General features: G+C 37.9%; 2 protein-coding genes across 4 annotated transcripts in view; both read right to left on the bottom strand.

Moving 5' to 3' along the window:
• Positions 1-1,103: 1,103 nt before the first annotated feature.
• Positions 1,104-8,701, bottom strand: guf1 (GTP binding elongation factor GUF1). Its single transcript, XM_044041114.1, has 17 exons — positions 8,306-8,701; positions 7,107-7,218; positions 6,702-6,850; positions 6,271-6,351; positions 6,113-6,190; positions 5,926-6,009; positions 5,775-5,839; positions 5,481-5,684; positions 4,999-5,138; positions 4,618-4,741; positions 4,160-4,292; positions 3,620-3,763; positions 3,024-3,157; positions 2,702-2,803; positions 1,594-1,713; positions 1,436-1,472; positions 1,104-1,336 (listed from the first exon to the last, which is right to left on the bottom strand). Exons 1-17 carry the CDS (start codon positions 8,477-8,479, stop codon positions 1,202-1,204), a joined length of 2,016 nt encoding a protein of 671 aa, XP_043897049.1. The 5' UTR covers positions 8,480-8,701; the 3' UTR covers positions 1,104-1,201.
• Positions 8,702-10,542: 1,841 nt separating this feature from the next.
• The window catches only part of LOC122778410 (gamma-aminobutyric acid receptor subunit alpha-2), a 31,096-nt gene continuing 21,448 nt past the window's right edge, over positions 10,543-20,190 (bottom strand). For all 3 annotated transcript variants that reach the window (XM_044040287.1, XM_044040286.1, XM_044040288.1), the window contains 3 exons: positions 16,082-16,234; positions 14,300-14,502; positions 10,543-13,245 (listed from right to left, as the gene is read on the bottom strand). In XM_044040287.1, the coding sequence (XP_043896222.1) occupies positions 12,937-13,245; positions 14,300-14,502; positions 16,082-16,234 (665 nt within the window). In that variant the 3' untranslated portion in view covers positions 10,543-12,936. The remainder of the gene's footprint in view (positions 13,246-14,299; positions 14,503-16,081; positions 16,235-20,190) is intronic.

Below are 20,190 nucleotides of genomic sequence, written 5' to 3'. Positions count from 1 at the left end.
GCGCTTTCCTCTACACAGTTTTTTTCTACTATTGTTTTAACGTTTTAGATCAATTGTTTTATTACCGTTTGACTGCTTGTTTGGTTTTGTTTGACTGTTTATATGATGTCTTTGCTATATAAATATCATTTTAATAAATTAAGCTGCATTAAACAACACATTATTACTGTTCCCTCTGTGACATGACAATATGTCTGCAATGAAAAGGTTAGTCCCTTTCCCATTTACTGAAGCTATAAAAGAGAGTAACCCCTCAACAGATTCACTTTCATTTGCCAGGTTCAAGCATGGGCAAAACTCATGGACAGTGAGATATTTAGTATTATATTTAGAGTACACAATTCCAACATCTGGAAAGAAGATAAGTAAGGCTAGAGTTTTTTATAATTTGATCAATGGGGCCTGAAGTTGGTCTGATTATATATTATTAGCTGTACGTAAAATCTAGCTCTATTGTGTTTGAGCTGCTGGTGCCATCTACTGGTAAAACTTTGTAAATGACAGATAAAAACAAGATATGTGTACACAAATTATTTTCAAAGGTCAACAAGAGGATTAAAGGATAGACTTAAAACAATATTCACATGCTTATGTGTTTGCTGAACGTATTATTGGTTACTGTAATCCTTCCCTTTGTCCCTACTGGCCTTGAAGAGATAAGACAATTTCATTGCATGTGATGGGAACTAAAGCCAGTCTTCTTTTTTTTTATTAACTAAGACCTTTGTAAGATACCCACATTATTTGTCCAAAACAACTGATGCATTAAACTGAACCAGATAATTGAGGAATGTTATCACACATTGTCTTGACTATGCTGTGCTATAGTTAGTTATAGATAGTTTTTCCTGACTTGTTTTAAGCCTCTGACCTTTCTCATAAGGCACACAATTCTTACGTACATATGTATAACATGTTGTGTATAGTATAAAGGAACATAATCATGAATTTCTTCAAATGAAAAACAACTTCCTGTAATCAGATTTTAAACACCACATAAAACCATGTTTGATTGGCTAATTGTTTACAAAATGTTTTGGAGTGTAATGAGACAGTAAAAAGTGATACATATATTTGAAATAAGCACAGTTGTTTTAAAGCAATTTGCATTACCAATAAACTTTTATTACAGGAATCTAGAATTGCTTTTGAATAACTAAATCTTGTTCAACATAATTATAATATAATTACATATGACAGTCTATTTGTCTTTTCTCTTCAGAACATCAATAAAGGCATCTTTGGGAACATCCACATTTCCAATTCGCCTCATCTTCTTCTTGCCCTCGGCCTGTTTCTTCAGCAGCTTCATTTTACGTGTTATGTCACCTCCATACTACCAAGACAAAACAACATATTAATAAGTATTAGTTTGCTGAGTCTGCAGTACATGCGTATATTTCACAATCTTTTTAAATAAAAAAACATTACTTACACATTTAGCCAGCACATTTTTTCTATATGCCTTTATTCTGAAGAGGCAAACACAACATTTGACATTTTTAAGGCTAGTAATAAACATATTTCATACACAGAGGACTGTTTTATTCACATTTAGCCTCTAGTGAAGCTCATTGAAGATGTTACACTTACGTCTCTCTTGCAAGGATCTTACTTCCTATAGCTGCCTGTACAGCTATCTCAAACATCTGCCTTGGTATGGAGTCTTTGAGTCGCTCACACATGGCTTTCCCTGAAGCGTATGCACGCTCTCTGTAAGGAAAACACACTACAAGCTGACAAAAGCTACTGTAATCATCACGTCACAACACACTATATCAGCTAATAATAAATATGTCGTCCAACATCAATGGCAATAAGTCTGCATTTAATTAAAATGGGAATGAAGGTGAAGTTATTGTCAGCATTTTAAAACATATATATGTACATACATATAAAAAACCCTGAGCCACAGGATCTTTATCAGACACGTCTGCATAAAGTATAAAAAATGTAAATGACCACTATCAGGAGTGAATATCTATTGGTTCTCCTGGAAGGTAAATGGCTTCTTTGCTTGACAGCACATCCTGGCCTCACTGTGGTCCAGTCACATGCCATAAATTTCAGTCACTCTATAACGTGCTCCCAGTAAAAGATGTTCTGCTCTCTGAATGGTGAAGCAATTGCTCAGCATGGCTCCACAGTTCACAATATTAATGGTCAGAGAATAGCCGTCACTGGTGAAGCGTAGCGCCCTTCAATTACAAAGGCTTGCACTGGCTCCGGCAATGGGGCACATTAGGTAAGGTAAGTACAGAACGGAGTACATTAAGTACAAACTGGAGTACATTAAATACAGATTTGCGGTGAATCATCAGTTTTTGCTTGTGGTGTTACTCTTGTCCTCGTCACAAATAGAATGAAATCCTTGTGTGGAGTGTAAAGTCAGTGTAACAGATAATTTTAGCCCATGCTGCCAAGACGCCGTATTTTAAAGTCATTCAAGGTGTTGAATTCATTTCATGCTCCATCTAACCCAGAAGAACCACTATGTTTTTTCAGGACCATATAACCTTGCAATTATCCAAACTCATAAAAATCCACAATTTCCTTTTTGTGACAGCAATAATAATAATAATGAAGCCAATGTAGAGTGGAATAATAAGAAGGTGCTTTTAAGCAACTGCAGTTTAAATAGGATTTTTTTTTTCTTGTTATTACTTTTGTGCATTAGAATTTAGCTGTTGCTGTCACTGACCTGTGAACAATTGTGGTGAGTTCTTCCACTGGTCGCCCATTCAGCAGAATGTCCATCTTGATCAAATCAGCAGCCTGGTAGCCTGCGTTCTCATAATCGAAGCTGCAACATGGAAGATCAGATCAAAATCACACTCGGCTGTAAAATGCATTTACACAGGACAGTAAAATCTATGGGATAGGAGAGGAAATCTTTCTTGTCTTAGCGCTTGCTTTACTGTCACATTTGAACTATTAAATATAAATATACTTTTCTCTTTGAAAGATACAAAGAAAACAAATCAGACAATCCATATTAAATGTAGTAATGTATTTAGTTTTACCTTGCATATCCAGATGACATTGATTTGAGTAGATCATAGAAATCCACAACAATTTCATTTAATGGAAAGAGATACTTCATCATGACGCGCTGGTCGTCTATGTACACCATGTTCTTCTGGACAGCTCTGCGGTTCTTTAACAACACAGGCAACATGACATCAGTTTGGCTTGTATGTATTTACAAAGTCTACTTTCAATGTAAACATTTCTGTAATGTGGAAAAGGCAGTACTAAAATAAAGCATGAATGCACGCTAATACAGGTTCTCCTGCCAAACTAAGAATCCGGCAATGAGAAATTGTCAGTGAGTATTTGGAGACGATGTCCTAGTCTCACTCTAAAGAAAAACATAGTTTTTAATGCAAATGAATATGATACAATTCCATAAACAAATAAAAATCACCCCCATAAGTTCACCAGGGAGGTTTTGATTTCCATGCTGGTTATCTACTTGAATGCGTGTCTTTGGATTTACTGATATTTGACTGGATTTAATTAAAAGGGTGGATAAAGGATTTTCTTTTATTTAACATGACAAGGTATGGCATTTTAAGTGCAGGAGGAGGGAATGTGCTCTTTTCTATCTTCCTCTTACCGCGCAGATAGACATGATCTTGCCAGTGTAGGCGTCTGGAGCAAGAATGGTCCCGAGCACCATGGGCTCCAAATACGCTGACACAACCGATCTGTCTGGGAACTGAGCAGGATTCACAACAGTGATCTCCTCACTGCCATGTTCCTGTAAGTAGAACCAGTGACACAATAAACTTCAATCTCTACCATTATGTGATATTGTAGTTACATTAAAACTAAATAAGATACTTTCTAAGAATTGAGTAAAAGCATTCCCTCTGAGATGGAAGGGAAGTCCTCTGACTATATTTAAAGCCCTGCAATTATTATTCTTACACACATTTCTCTTTACTACATAACCTAAGAATGTAATATCTTGATCCAAACCTTCCCATTGGCAGTGATTTTGCCATTGTTCTCATGTTAGTTCACAAGAAAGTATGCCGGCGATAGCTCACATTTATAATTGATTATAGTCAGTCGAAACTTTTCACTGTAATTACTGAGCTAGCCAGGCAGTGTCGAGAGAGCAGAAAATATACGAGCAGGAAATGGCTCTTACCTTGATGAGTTTGGTTGAGGAGAGCACAGCCTTGTAGGGCACAGTGGGCGCTGTTACTATAACAGAGGCATTGTACTCCTGCTCCAGCCTTTGATTGAACACCTCCATGTGAAGAAGACCCAGGAAGCCAAGTCTGCAGCAGAATGGGGAGGTGCACAAGCCCACTTTTTATTCAGCCATCCATCCAACCATGAAATAGAATTATTTTCCTGAAGATCATGTCATGTTCTCCTGGAATGCTTTTTAATTACACGTGGATACCTTTTTACGCAGGGGCAAATCGGATGGTAAAAACATGCAAACATAGGCACCTCTGAAAATAGGTCAATATCTAAAATCTTATGGCATTCATAATGTTCACATTTGCTTGTACAGTACATGCAGTACAGCACGAGAAGCAGTACTGAGGTTGGGGATGGGTAAAGCCTTTTTTAAATTCAAATTCATAACATCGTCACCTCCAGCCTGCTCCCAGGGCCAGACTGCTGTCTTTCTGCACTGTGACACTTGAGTCATTCAGGGTCAGTCTCTCAATGGCACTGCGAAGGCCAGGGTATTCTGACTGGTCCATCGGATACATGCCTGAGGGAGAGAGGATGTGCATGTCATCAGCATACAGGAATCTTTTCTTTTAAAAAGCACTGGCTGCACTTTACTGCACTTGCTGACGAAACACAACAAGAACTGAAGGGCTTTTGTGTTTGACTACATACTGGAATTTCTGAGAGCATCTAGTTATGATCATCATCTGCTGTTACTGGGTGTTTTGAACATGACTTGATCATTTTAAGCTATTAGTTGTTGTTGTAAAAAAAGCAGAAAAGAGCAGCCTATCTTACCAGCAAAGACCATAGGTTTCGCAGGTTTAAACCCTGGTAGAGCCTCCACTGGTTGCTTCTGGAGGTAAAGTGTATCACCAATCTGTGCCTCCTTCACATCCTTCATGCCAGCTACTATGTAGCCCACTTGGCCTGCAAATCTACACAGCAACACAAGCATCTCAGTGGACAGTTGTTCACAGGATCCTTACTAAGTAGACATTGAGGATGCTATATTCATTATTCTTCCCTAAAGCTTGTTTTAATTATTAGTCTGTTTAGTCTAAATAATCTATTAAATGTTTTGTCTATAACATTTAAAATTTGACTAAATGGCAAAACATTCAGTTGCAGAAAATCCTCAAGGTTTTGGGGGCTGGACAAAAATGTAAACAGATTATTTAGTTTTGATGGATACACTTAAGCACTATTATTCCAACTTTAATTCCACTATCCTTACTTTAAGTAAAATACCAAACAGAGGAGATAACAGGAAAACATACAGCTTCTGTGTTGGGTGCTCATTTGGCCGTAGAAGCCCCAGCTCATTGACGTCATAGGTTTTGCCGAGATGTGCTGACACAACCTTGTCCCCTTTTCTGACCTGACCCCCAAACACAGCAATGTTGGCCACCACACCTCTGTAGTGATCAAAATCGGAGTCAAACACTAGGGCTGTAAATGGGTCATCGATTTTTGCCACAGGCCTAGAAAAAAACACATAGAAAAAGCTTCAGGTTTCTGTTTTTGGTCAGACATGTTTCATGTGAGAAATGAAACCACATGAGGTTCCTTACGGTGGAATCCTGTCCACGACTGCCTGGAGAACCCTTTCAACATTTGTTCCAAGTTTAGCTGAGATCTGAAAATGATTAAATTAGATTTTAAATCAAGACACTATCTCAAACATACACAACTTCCGTAAACTTGGATCACGCTCCAACTCACCCGAATACATTCTTCACTTGGAATATCAAACACTTTTTCAATCTGTGACTCGACTCTCTCTGGGTCAGCATTTTTCAAATCAATCTGATGCAGAAAATGCCAGAAGAGAATGAACAACTTAAACATATACTTTTAAAATAGCAAATGCATGCATGATTAAAACAAACACCAGCTGGTGTGGATGTACCTTGTTGATGACAGGAATGATTGACAGCTGAGCTTCAAAAGCTAGGTAGAAGTTAGCCACCGTTTGCGCTTGAATTCCCTTCACATGAAAATGAATCATTAACATCACATGCAGCAAGCAGAGCCACGTTCATTAATTTACAACATCAATTTTTGTACCTGATTGGCATCGACGATTAACAGGACACCTTGGCATGCAGAAATTGATCGAGACACTTCGTAACTAAAGTCAACATGACCCTGAAAAGAGGGGTAAATAAAAAGGGTTATAAAATTGTGGTTCAACATGTAAACAAATCCCGAATGGTATGTCACAAAAACTGTAAGAACACCAGCGGTACGCCCATTTTATGACTTTAATAACACACTAATGGTGTTATCTTACAGTAGTGAATGTGATGGAGAAGAATCTGAAATTGTCTGACAAGCACTTTTTTCATATTCTCATTGAAAATAAATAAATATCAGATTAAATGTCTGGGTGCTGCTTTAGATAATGGGTACATTTTTAAGATATGTGATATATTCATATATAGATAGACTTAATAACTCTGCAGCGTTTGGGCCGATATGTCCAGTTGAGAACTTACCGGTGTGTCAATGAGGTTCAGGAGATACTGCTCCCCCTGGTGGCTGTAAAACAGCGAGGCTGTCTGGGCCTTTACTGTGATACCCCTCTCTCGCTCCACCTGAAGCTTGTCCAGCACCTGTTTGTTCTTCTCATTCTTTGCTATGGCACCTGTGAGCCAGACACATTCAATCAAAACACCTCTCATCTCATGAGTCTAAAGGATAATATGGTTTATTCAGTACCGTATGTAAACCTCAATAGTGATCGAGATGAGATAATTCATTAATTCATCCAGATGTGTATGTGTGTAAGTTGCATATTAGCATTCTGATCATAAAGTCATCCCACCAGTTGGTCTAAATGTGGCTCCTTATTCTCGTGTTCTGTGAACAAGTTTAATATGATGTGTGTTGTGCAGACATACCAGTCATCTCCAACAGCCTGTCAGCCAAAGTGCTTTTTCCATGGTCAATATGGGCGATGATGCAAAAGTTCCTGATTCTTTCTGGAGGGAACGCGGACAGGTCAATGGACTCCTTTAGAACAAAAGGAAAAAAGCCATACAGCAGCTGTGTATATGTTTTTTTTACTTTACTATATGTATATGTATATCTATGTATATATGTATATATATATATGTATATATATATATGTATATATATATATGTGTGTGTGTGTGTGTGTGTATATATGTGTGTATATACATATATATACTGTATATATAAATATATACATATACACACACATACATATATATAGATGATAGGAAAATGGCACAATTATCCTCACCAATAATACTGATACATGGTATTACTGCAACAAATCAGATCTAGTACAATAATGGCAAATGGCAGACACTGGTTTAAATGGTGAGGAAGAAGAGAGCATAAATGTAGATGAGAGACGAGGAGATTTTGAAATTGTGCATGCTCCAGTGACTTTAAAAATAATCAAGTTTTTCTTATTGGATATGAAAACTGCCTTGCAGCAAAAAGACTGGGGTTCATGACCTAGTCGGGCTGGTCTATGTATTTCAGAAACTGCTGATATAAAGGGATTTTCACACACAACCATTTTAGAAAACGGTTTACAGTAAATGGTCAGAAAAAGAGAAAGAATGCATTCTGCAGCAGATATCTGGGCGGAAGCGTCTTGTTGATGTCAGATATCAGAGGTGAATGACCAGACTAGTTCAAAATAGAAAAGCAACATCACTCAAATGACCATTCAATACAACCAATCAATGTCGAGAAGCATCCCTGAACATGTTGAACCTTGAAGCAGGTGTTCTATAGCAGGATAAGACCACATCAGGTAATACTGCTGCCATATTACTAAATGTCTAATAAATGAAAGTCTTATACAGCTGGTGAATGTGAGGTTTGTTGATTTCTTTTTTTTTTATTTTGAAAGAACACTAAATATTACTGTCTTATTTGTTCATAGTCCGTACCTTTAGTCCAGTTGCTCGTGATAAAATGACGTTTGGAGAGCTATGACTTGCAATGTATGATAATTCACTCACTTTTTGATACACAGATTTATTTGTCTTTTCGCAATAAATATCGTGCCATTCCATATTATAGGTATAATCGTATCGCGCGACTTATCGTTATCTTTTACCTTGTCTGTTTGTGTTCTTATCGTCCTGCAGCTGCTGGAGAAGACAGGAGTCCTCTTCGCCCAGCAGTGTCTCAGCACAGAGTAGCTCAGCCCGTAGCTGTGTATTTTCCGTCTGTGTGTCTTAAACTGAGAGACACGTCTCAGTAAAGGAGAGAACACAGACAACAACGACATGTTGTGGTCCTGTTAGCCTCGCAGGGACAAGTCAGCTAACGTTAGCTAACCGTGGTGTGCTCTATGTGTTGACATGTGCCTCTGTAGCAGGCCATTTACGAACGGTCTTAATGAAAACGAAATTAAAACAAAACACACGAAACTTTACACTGAACAACCCCACGATAACCCTGGAGCATGAGATGCTAGGGTGCTGACATTTTGGATGACAGTATTCACCGGCAAGGCATGATGGGATTTATTTAAACCAAAGACGAAAAGAAACAAGATGGACTTCTACAGTCCTTTATTATATTCATACACTGCCCGAGTACTGGTGAACATGAGCATACTGTTGTTGTTTTAAGTATATATAAGTAATATTTATTTTTGTTTTAGTCATACTGTGTAATTGTAATGATAGTGAAATCTGAAACAATGCATTGCACTAAGGTGCACGTACTGTCCGATATGTCCAAGTAAAACACGTGTTTTCGAAATGGCAGTCATGGAAAATGTCCTTACAGCCAGACACATCTACAGTATTAGTTCTGATAATCGATGGGTTAAAATAGGAAATAAAAAATGTACAAAAAAATTATTAACGTTTCAAATAATCTACAGGGATTGCTATTTTGTATGGCTTTCCTCTTTGGTAAAGCTTGCCGGAAGTCCCGCCCACTCATAGCTCTCAGACGAAGGATAAAAATGGATCTCAGTTGCTATGACTACGAAGCTACCTCTTGCACAAGAATAGATTCCTGCTTTTGTTCTTTGTGCATTCAGAGATAATAAGCCTATATTAGGACAAGTTTATGTCTGTCATGTAATCTCTTTTTTTCTATTACTCTGAAGAATGATCAGAGGGTTCAGCATCTGATTTTTCTGATAAAAGCCAATCAGAAAATGGTGGAAAATGTTGAGTGGGTTTATCCAAACCTCAAAATGATGATATCCAAAGATGTCTTGTGCTTACCATAAACCAAAGATATTTAGTCTAATGTCAGAAAGAAGGAGATAACCCAGAGAATCTGCACAATATGCACATGTAAGAAGGTGAAATCATAGAAGATAATTCATCACCATTTTGTCAAGATGGTGATTAATTAATTAATTACGTGGTCATGATTGATCACTCTTCTCTAATTGTACACTGTGGAGCGCAGCTTTAGCGAATGCTAGAAACTACATGTGTGCTACTCTGCCTCAGACATGTCAAAATGTCGCCTGCGTCATATTGAGATGGAGACAATGACCCGTGCTGTCTTCTCGAGACATTAACTATCCGTGCAATATTAGAGCACAGGGTCAGCTGTGGGCTGAGAAGGCAGCGCTTGGAGAAAATTAGACCTCACATGGGCTCTGTGCAGAGTTTGAGTGATGGAAAGATCAGGCTGGTAAATGAAACTTCAGCGAGATTTGCATTACAGCTCAGTGCCACAGGGCTATTTGTGTGCCTCACCAGTTTTCATGTAATTGTAGTCTCCAGCAGCACTGGAACTTTGGTTCACAGCATCCTCTCCTGCTGAGGAAGAGCTGCATCGCTCCTGGGTTCATGATCTGACTGGGATTTTGTAAATTACATGTACTCCATTGTTGTATTTTTTGACCATTTCATCAGGACCTTTGCTTTTTTTCTGGTAAACTTAACTTGCCTCACGTCAAACTTCATGGCCCCTTGTTCTTCAATGTAAGGCCAGTTCCCATGGTTTTTGTTCTACACTTTCCTAACCTTATTGAAGATTGTAAATACTGTGTTTTAAATGATTCTGTCTCAAGTTGTGTTACTCACTCATGTTACAGTCCATAAAGACATGGACAGAAAAATCAGCTTTCTAAGTTGTAAAATGGAGTCGAGAAGAAATAATAACTGTTTCAGACACAGTTGTTGTGGATTTTAACAATGAATGGATTCACTGATATTAGCATGGCATATATTTATGCCCTCTGATAAGCAAATATACACTGTCCAGAATGTCCATGATTGAGAAGTTAATTTATGTTTCAGCTTAGAAAAATGTAAGCAATGCATGTACAGTATGACACACATCCAAAGACACGGCACAAATTATGAACTAAAATTATACTGTTATATGTGATTTTATTAGAAACTGTGCACTGAAACAAGCACCCACCTTGTGAACAATCATTTTATCTGGAATGTTTGATACTGATTCTGAATATGACTAGAACTGAATTAAAATGAAGTATATGCAGCAACATAGTCTGATTAACAAAAATAAATAAAAAATAGGGAAAAACGATTTTGTCGTCATGCAAAGTTTGATATGACATTGAAATCGAAGTTAAACTCAGTTGAAATATTGATGTGCAGCAAAAATCATATCACTTTAAGAAAAACCTTTCAGTGTATGGCTACTGATATGGGGCTCAAAATGATTTGTTTTTTTTATCAAAATTCAGTTAACATGGCAGCAGACTACTATGATAGAGCAACTATAGTGTATCGTCGACAAAACAGATTCACACACTGCATACCCTCTATTTCACATATGCTTTGAGGGTCATGGAGAACTGGAGCCAATTCCAGCTGACATTGGATGAGACATAGCATTCACCCTGGCCAGGTCATCAGTCTATCTGAGGACCAACATACAAAGACAAACAATCTACAGGCAATTTAAGTTGGAACTGTGGGAGTACACAGTGGAAAAATACAAAAACAGACACATACAGACACTGTAGTTGCTGATGAAGGATTGTTGCTGATAAGACAGTATATGGCTTTAGAGTTAGTCCAACGTTTTAGTGTATACAGCATCAGTCATTATATAGACTGTGAAATGACACTACACATCTGTGGTAATTCAACAATAATAAATAAATGAATGAATAAATAAATAAATAAATAAATAAATAAATAAATATTAATTTGCTACCAAATCCTGCCTGTATCTGTTGATTTTGTTGAGTGTCGCGACAGTTCAAAGTATTTCCACACATGATTCACTTCACTTCACATATCATGGTCATGAAATGTGCTGAAAACAGACAGACACACAGACCATGGATAAATAACAAAAAACATGTTACGTCATCTAAAGCTCGACACTGTAACAAATCAACACTGACCTCCACAGTTATTACCGCTGTAAAAAAATCCTGCCACGTACACACTTCGAATGAGTTTTCTGATGTTTGTTAGACACAGTTCGTGTAATTGAAATAAAATATTTGGACTTGAATCTTGCTAGAATAACAAAATAAAACTGAATACGTTTTGCTTGTGAAGCAACAACCTTTTCTTTAGTTAATCGACACAAAATGTATCCACAAACCCTGCAGCTCTATGTTGCTGTTTATCCTCTTGCAGTCGCATTTACTGTGTTTGTTTATACTTCACCACTTTCACCTGCCTAATTTCAAACTCAAAATTGTTTTCAATGAATTATCCAAAAATAAAAAATAAAAAGTAAATTAATAACATTATAATCATCATATCCAGGTATTATTGTCAAAACAGGTTTGACTGTTTTTTGGGCTTGGCCAAAACATGATTTCAAACAAATTTCAGGGTATTTAAGTTAATTGTGTTTTTATTGTCTCTGATTCACAACAGATGAACTTCATAGACCTCAAATGTTTGTAATTGTATTCAAATGTATTTTTTCCATTTTGGATTTTACATCACAAACAGAAATAATAGTAATAAAAGTAAATCAATCGTTAATAATTGGTTTTGATTTTGTATTGAGGGTTAGCACACAACACACAATACTTTTTCCAGATTTCTTTACTTCCAACGATCCCAGATATCACTGATTTGATGTTGGCAGGACCAAACTGTATCATTAGCACAGCACACTTATTTTGTGGTGTCATCTCCTTTTTTTAATAGCCGTTTGGCTTTTTGTAGCTCTGGAGGTCAGTGTGTGATTTCAGTCCCATATCTGTAGTCATAAATTATAAAACAACTCTTACACTCTAACAATATTATACAAGTTTGTTTTTGCAGTGGCTTGAACAGAAAAATACCACTCTTAGTTGGCAAAGACAGAAAGAAATGTAAGCAATCCCTTTCACTCAAAATCAAACACACATATATACTGTAATATCAGGGCATTACCAGCAAAATTCAACACATTTAGAAGTAATTGTAAATGAAATGTATGCATGTTAATGTTCTTTTCTTTTTTTCCTTTTCTTTTCTTCTCTTCTCTTTTCTTTTGTATGTACACTGGTCACATACTGTAACGGGAAACATACTTTAAAGGAAATATGCACTCTAGTCAAAGTATCACACGATTATGTCACAATGAAACCATGAATATAAATATACATACAGATTTACAAAAGCCAGACTTCTCAAAAGTGCTGCAGACGGTGTAGAAAACAGGCGGAGATTGTGGATCACACTGCAATCCAGAACTTCACTCTGCAAAGGTATTTGTACACAGTTGTTGGAGGTATTTGGTTTGTCTCTTAGTCCCCACAACAGAACTTGTTGAAAGTGGTCTTTAATTAGAGGGGACCATGTCCTTTATAACGGGTTCTCTGTTCAAGTAGGTGGCCCAGTAGACAAGGTTGAAGCTACCAAAGAGAACTGGAAACAAAATCCTTGACATCCTGTCAATTTTGCTAACACTGTTGAACGTCTTCTTGGCTTCTTGAGCTTTGCCATCTGCTTTGGCCTTGTTGAAATCTGCAGCTCCAGCCTTGGCGATGGTTGGAAGTGAGCCAGTGTCCTTGGTAATGTTTGGCGCATAGTTGGCCACTGCTACGGCATAGGCATTATTCTTCTTGACGACAGATGCCCTTTCTTTTCTCTGTTGAATATAGGACAAGGATTAGGTGGAGACACCTACTATGAGTTGGAACACATTTAAATGATGATGATGACGACGCTGTAGTAGTGAGCAGAGAGAATCTGAATGAAGGACAGCAAAGTTAAAGACGCTCCATGACTTTTCACACTTTTTTCAGCTCTTCAGCTGTTTTAAGGATGTTACATAAAGTGCACAGATTCCTCACAGGAGTATTGTATTTGTAACTTTAACATAGACTGGTGTGTGTATTATTTTGTATAATACATGTATTATACAAATGACAATAATAGCTAATGTGCTCTTAAAATGAACCTTAAAAGTGAAATTATTGATTAATCTATGTAGATTATATTGCCTTAAACTTGAAACATGAACATAAAATGAGAAAAACTAGAAAAAAGAACACATGAAACTCTGATAATGTAAGGTCATTCTGTTAGAGCCAGTACTACTGATTTGTAGTGCTTACCCATGACCAACATAAATAAGACATTATAAACACCACAGTCTGACTCGATGGATGTAGACTGTGGTTAAAATCATTTAGACATTCAGTTCCTATTTCAGGAGACATTCTTCTCCCCCATCATGCAAAACACCCTCTTTGCTGCACTACACCAATACTGAAAACTGAAGTTTTAGATTTTTGGTCATTAATATCTTCTGCTTGTTTTCTAAAGTATATACGTGTTGTAAATCAATGTCCCTCCTGACAGTAAAGTGAAGTCTGAGAGGTGCATTATCACAGGCGTTGACTCTTAAAGACGCTGAGTCACTTCTCTGCAGAGTTCATTGATGGCACTTCCTCTTTTAAACCGTGAAGTTAATAGCTCATACAGGACAATTGATAGATTCTTTCAAACTGTAGTGAGATTACACTGATGATGCAAATGTGGTCCAACACTGATTGGCTTCACGCGTGGAAGGTTCAAACTCATCCCCCCTTGTGTTTTTTTCTACCTGCCGTGTGCAAGTGTTGACTTCCTCAGTACAATGCTAATTTTTCACTATGGAAATGGAGCCTGTCAGAAAGACACATTTTGCTTCTCATTACCTTGTCATTCACAACACTCTTTCCATCCCAAGCCCAGCCACGCTTTGTGAAGTAATTGACTGTGGCAAACTCAATCAAAGCAGAGAAGACAAAGGCGTAGCAGACGGCGATGAACCAGTCCATGGCAGTGGCATAAGCAACCTTGGGAAGGGAATTTCTCGCACTTATGCTGAGTGTTGTCATTGTGAGGACAGTGGTGACACCTGCAGAAAAGACAAGAAAACAGCCTTTGAGTTATTATTTATACCATGCAGACATAATATACATGAAATAAAATCAATTCATTAATAATCCATTGTAATAATTATATCTCCATTTCCCCCCTTAAAAAAATCACTGCCCTCTCATGATTGACCCTCGCTGATGCTTTAATAGTTTTTTGCCTTTGAGTTGCCTAAAGGATTTATTGTGATAGAATCAAATCGGAGCACATTTCTGTTCATCAATGCATCCTGAAACTTGATAAAAGACTAAAAACAAGGTCAAAAAAGATTCCTCTCTCTGTGGTGTGGTGAACTGATGTGTCTAGTAATATTGTGTGATGACTTGTATGTGTAATGTTATGTGTCTCATGTGCTTTGTGTGACATTGGAGCTGCAATGGCAAAAATAATACAGTACATTCAAGTCAAGTCAACTTTATTTCTAGAGCACATTTAAAAAACAACCAAGGTTGACCAAAGTGCTTTACAGATTTAAAGGCACAGCAACATAAAAGGTACAACACAAAAAATCAATAACAATAGAAGTAAAACAGTATAATAGGGACATAATAGAATAGTAAAATGGTAAAAACTGCATAAGAGTGTCCGGGTTGACTATTTTTATCCTAAGGTAAGATGGTGCCAAACCGTTAAGAGCTTTAAAAACCGACAATACAATTTTAAAATCAATACGAATAAATAAAACAAATTAGAAACCAGTGAAGAGAACGCAACACAGGTGTGATGTGGTCTCTCTTCTTTGTTCCTAGCGGCAGCGTTCTGGACCAGCTGGAGCTGCTGGACAGATGACTAGTCTAAGCCAACATACAGAGAATTACAATAATTCAGCCGAGATTTTCTAAAAACATGGACTAGTGTCTCTAAGGAGATACACCTTTACCTTGACGATGAGCCTTAGTCGCAAAAAGCTTGACTTAACGATGGCAGAGAGTACTACAGTACTAGTGGAGTACCACGGTACTAGTCGAGTACCTTTACCCATTCTCTTGCATTTCTTATCCAAACACCGCCAACGTCGACACTCTTCACACTGGTGCCCTTAATATGTCCCCTGCCAATTTTAAAGCGTGTCAAGTGACCCGTTATGTCATTAACATCAGACAGGCAGGCGGACAGAAAGACAGTCCTTGCATTTATCAATTGATTATTGACTTCTGGACCCTCTTTTTGAAGCTACCCAGCCTCAGATCATTGTTATTAGTTCCACTTGGCTTACCTACATGTCCAAAAGCAGCCTGTCTAACTGGATTGAAAAAAAAGCACTGAAGCCTCTAGAAATGTCTCTACTTTATTCTTCATCCAGTTTACGTCCTCACCCACTTTGTTTGTCATTTCAATCATTCACTGTATTCATCTCCCCATGCTGACATGGGCTGGGATGAAACGTGCATGTTAAGACCACACATTCATAACTGATATTATGGCTGTTAGTAATCTAATAGAAAAGAAAAGGAAAGAAAAGAAAAGAAAAGAAAAGGAAAGAAAAGAAAAGAAAAGAAAAGAAAAGAAAAGAAAAGAAAAGAAAAGAAAAGAAAAGAAACATAATCAGTGATACTTACCAAACACAGTCCTTGCTGGCACTGATTCTCTATTCAACCAGAAAGACACTTGGGAAAGAATGACAGTCATGATGCATGGGAGGTAAGTCTGGATGACAAAGTAGCCAATCTTCCTTTTCAGATGGAAATGAGCCGTCATCACTGTGTATTCACCTGTGGATATACAAAAAGGCCAGTTTAAAGCTCCACCACTATATTATACAGTGTGTAGTCATTTTAATTAAGTAATGTACTACACTATACTTACACACATTCAGTATTAACCACTCCACTGCTCCATGAGTAATATTCTATTCTAAAAATCATAATCCTTACTTACATTAGCCTTATCTATACTGATGATTTGTATCTCTTCAGACGTTGTCATATTAAAACCTGGCAACCCAATGGATCACTACTAACATAATGTCTACCCCCGTTCATCCCCGATGCACAGAAAAGATTGTTCTCTAATAGTAAAATAACTATAATATGAAAGCATACCCCCTTTATTTTGTGCTCATGTTATTCACAGCACATCAGTGGAACATTTTTTATTTTTTTAATACGATGATCCTGAAGTCCACATCTTTAATAAGCCATAGCAGTCTCAGACATAGATTAGACTGTGTCCTTCCTCTTATTTGATATAATAATCCATTCGTACATGGAAAAGTGAGCAGAATGATTTCCGAGACACCGACCAAAGCCTAATAGCTGACAAGTCTGTGAAACTGTGCCAGTGCTGCAGAAGCAGGCAGGCCAAATGGAAGATATCTCAATGAGAAGCCAAGATTAGACATGAGAAGAAGATGTGTTACCCATGGCAACAGAACATAGAAAACATAGCTTATTTGCTGCAATTCTGAAATGAAGGCTTTGATACACACCACCATTTGGCAAGAGGGAAGTCCTTTTCAGCAGTGGGAAGAGGGGAGGGGGTGTCAATTCCAGGGACTAATCCTAAAAGATATTTTATTCCCTCTTTTTTTATAGCCGTGTAGTTGTATTGCCTGCCTTTCTAGCAGTTAGTACTCTGTCACCGTACACACACACATAAACACCCACCCACACACACGCACAGGAATTTAGAGGAATTGAGTGCACTCTCAGCACCCTATGGAGCTCTATATCTTCTGTAATTTAATTTGCATGCCAGCCTTGCTGCCTGTGTTTACGGGGGAAGGCGAGGAAGCAAGGAATCCACTGGATGTGGCTGAATTCTCTCTCTCTCGCTCTCTCGCCTGTGATCGCTGCACTGAGATGGTAGACAGTAATTATAGCATGGAGATGGTAATCTAACGTGTTTTCTACAGATGTAGGATACACGGTTTCTCATTAACACAGAATCCCTCTCTTGTTCAGGACATGTGGTGTAAACTGTCCAACAGAGAGCACAGCCTCACACAAGACAACACGCTTTGCAAATCTACTGTACAGAGATACGTGTATTCACTGCAGCCACGCTTCGTCTAACTTTACACACTCATTTGCTGTTAAGACACAATTTCATGTGACGCCGTTGGCCACTTTCAGCCCTGTTTACACATCAGCTCAGTGTTTGAAAGGAGGTTGGGAGGGTGAAGTTCATTGAATCTCCGGTTCAAGCGATTTGGAAATGTGTGTTTGCATACACAGCTCCTCAAGGCAAAGTCTGGAAAAAAGTCTGGTTGAAATGCATGTCGAAAAGCAGCTTTTGTCTGTCACAGAGTGCACAGCCTCTGTCTGGATAACAAGCTGCTGCTGCGCCTCCTCGCTGTCCTCTCTATGGACAGCTGCTAAACTTTAATATGAAATATTATCGCACTTAAGAGGTGTGACATGTTGTTGTTTTTGATTGAAGGAAAATGTTATAAGTGACAGTTAAACTGTCCTGGCTCAGTAAAAACTGATTAACGGCAGGTTTTGTTGTTCTGTAACGCATAAAAACCACAACATTTTACTACAGAGAATAAAAATCCAAAACAATAAACAGGAATAAAGCGACAAAACAAAAGAAAAACAGAAAACACTGACACTATAAAGGAGAGGACACAGGTTGAAATTGACTGAGATTGTCAATACAGTATAATTAGAGTTAATTATTTTGCACACACACACACACACCAATTAGTGATAGTGAATTTGAATCTCTGCATTTAACTCAATCCTTATTACACATACATTTGGTGCAGGAGCAGCAGACAGCACTTGGAGCAATTGGAGATCAGCCCTTGACCTGTCAGATTTTATAGACTGTATGTTAAATTGATGCCTGACCGCAGGTGTTTTTGTAGATGATATTGCATTGACATGGACATCACTCTGTGCTGTCATTCCATCACTGCGATCTCTGCATGACACACTTCCAACACTGCTACACCTAAACTTCAGACATGTGTTCATCTCCCATCAAAGACTTTCACGAGACGTCTCAACTTCAAGTTCCTCTCCTCATCACCGCCACCTTTATGCCCCGAGTGGAAAGTCTCCTTCACATCCATGGAGATAATGCATAGAGAAATCACTGAGTCTTCCATTTCCCGCAGGTACTGATGCACCAAAGTCTAATTCTGCTAAAATAAGAAAAAAAAGCTACACATACCACCGCTAAACAACTGCACACTTGCACAGTTCCACATTTCACAGATGGACCAATATTAATTCATTTCAATAAAGCCACTCATAATTGATAAGATTAAGCTTTATGGGACATCTGTACCCCATTTGGCTCACACTTTAACTGTTTTATTTCTGAGAGCCAGAGCAGAGCAGACAATAAGAGCGATTGCATTTATATTCACCACATGACCAAGAACTTTTTCTCTGTTTGCTGAATGGGTCAACACAAAATGACCACCTCATCTTAAAAGATCTTCAAACCGTACGTGTAAATGCAGGTTTTAAAGACAGACAGAACATGCCGCAACTTCATCTATTATACATCGTGAATATACAACTGAAAAACATGACTACACTCATTTGTGTCGTAGTATCTTGCGTGCAGTGCATGTAAAACTACAAAAGAAGCAACGCGGCGAACACGATGTGTGGCAAAAAAAAAAAAAAGAGATGTGTATGTGTTTTTATGTAACAGTGTTTTGATGCATTCACAGGCTTATGCAAGATGTCCGTCCCCGTGAAGCCTGTGAGCACATTCACTCCTGCCAAATGACCTAGTTTGCAAGAACGCTACACCAAACACTGACACACTAGTAATGAATGTTTAATTTAAAGTCAGCCAATCAGATAATGTGGAGTGACTAGTTAAACAAGAGGAGCAGTCACTGGCAGGCATGCTGCCTTCTACCAAGGCATCATACAGCACTTAACCTACATAGGGGCATTTAGTGCATGAAAGGATATTCTTACTCAATTAAGCAGGGATTCCCTTGATAGTGAAATGCAGTCACTTCGGAAATACTGTATGCTGGTAATTGATACCTAAAGGGAGGAACGGTGGAGCTCAGGAACACTATGAAGTCTGTTTACTGGGAAACACATTGAAATGCTGCACAGCATTTATGTCATGATTCTGTTTTCCTTAACTTTATTTGAATCAAAGAATTGTCTACAATGCTGCCAAACTTTTTTTCATGATCAGGGTAAAGTTTTAATGCTAAAGAAATATCACATGCAATTTCATTAAATCTGTTGTATGAAAAACCTGAAAAAGTGCAAGGAATAAAACATGGAGCAACATTGAGGAGGAGCCACATGTGACTCCACAGCAGTGCTTTAACAATCACTCACTCCATCCTCCACTTTACATCTTAAGTTGATAACACCAAGGTCAATATCTCCTTCCAGGATCATCTATTAATTCTCTCCATTTTTACAATTGTAACTCACATTTGTATTGTATCTCAACCTTGATGACATTCCCTTCTCTCTCATAACGGTTCACACGAGGGGGTTTTACATTCTTTTTTCAAAGCAAGTTCATCAGTTCCTGCAAACTGCTTTTCATACTGCAGTGGTTGAAAGTATACAATATGGAATAGAAAAATGGTTTCAGTAATATTGTGCATATGCTAATCTACCCAAAAATGTACTAAAAATGAACGAGAACTAGTTGCTCTGTAATTATAGCACACCTACACATGGATAATTGCCATCATCATCATCAGACTGTGAGAACTGTATTTAAA

Source organism: Solea senegalensis, linkage group LG12 (assembly GCF_019176455.1).
Source record: "Solea senegalensis isolate Sse05_10M linkage group LG12, IFAPA_SoseM_1, whole genome shotgun sequence".
Lineage (NCBI taxonomy): Eukaryota > Metazoa > Chordata > Actinopteri > Pleuronectiformes > Soleidae > Solea > Solea senegalensis.
Note: the sequence above shows the minus strand (reverse complement) of the source record. Positions and strands in the feature narration are given on the sequence as shown.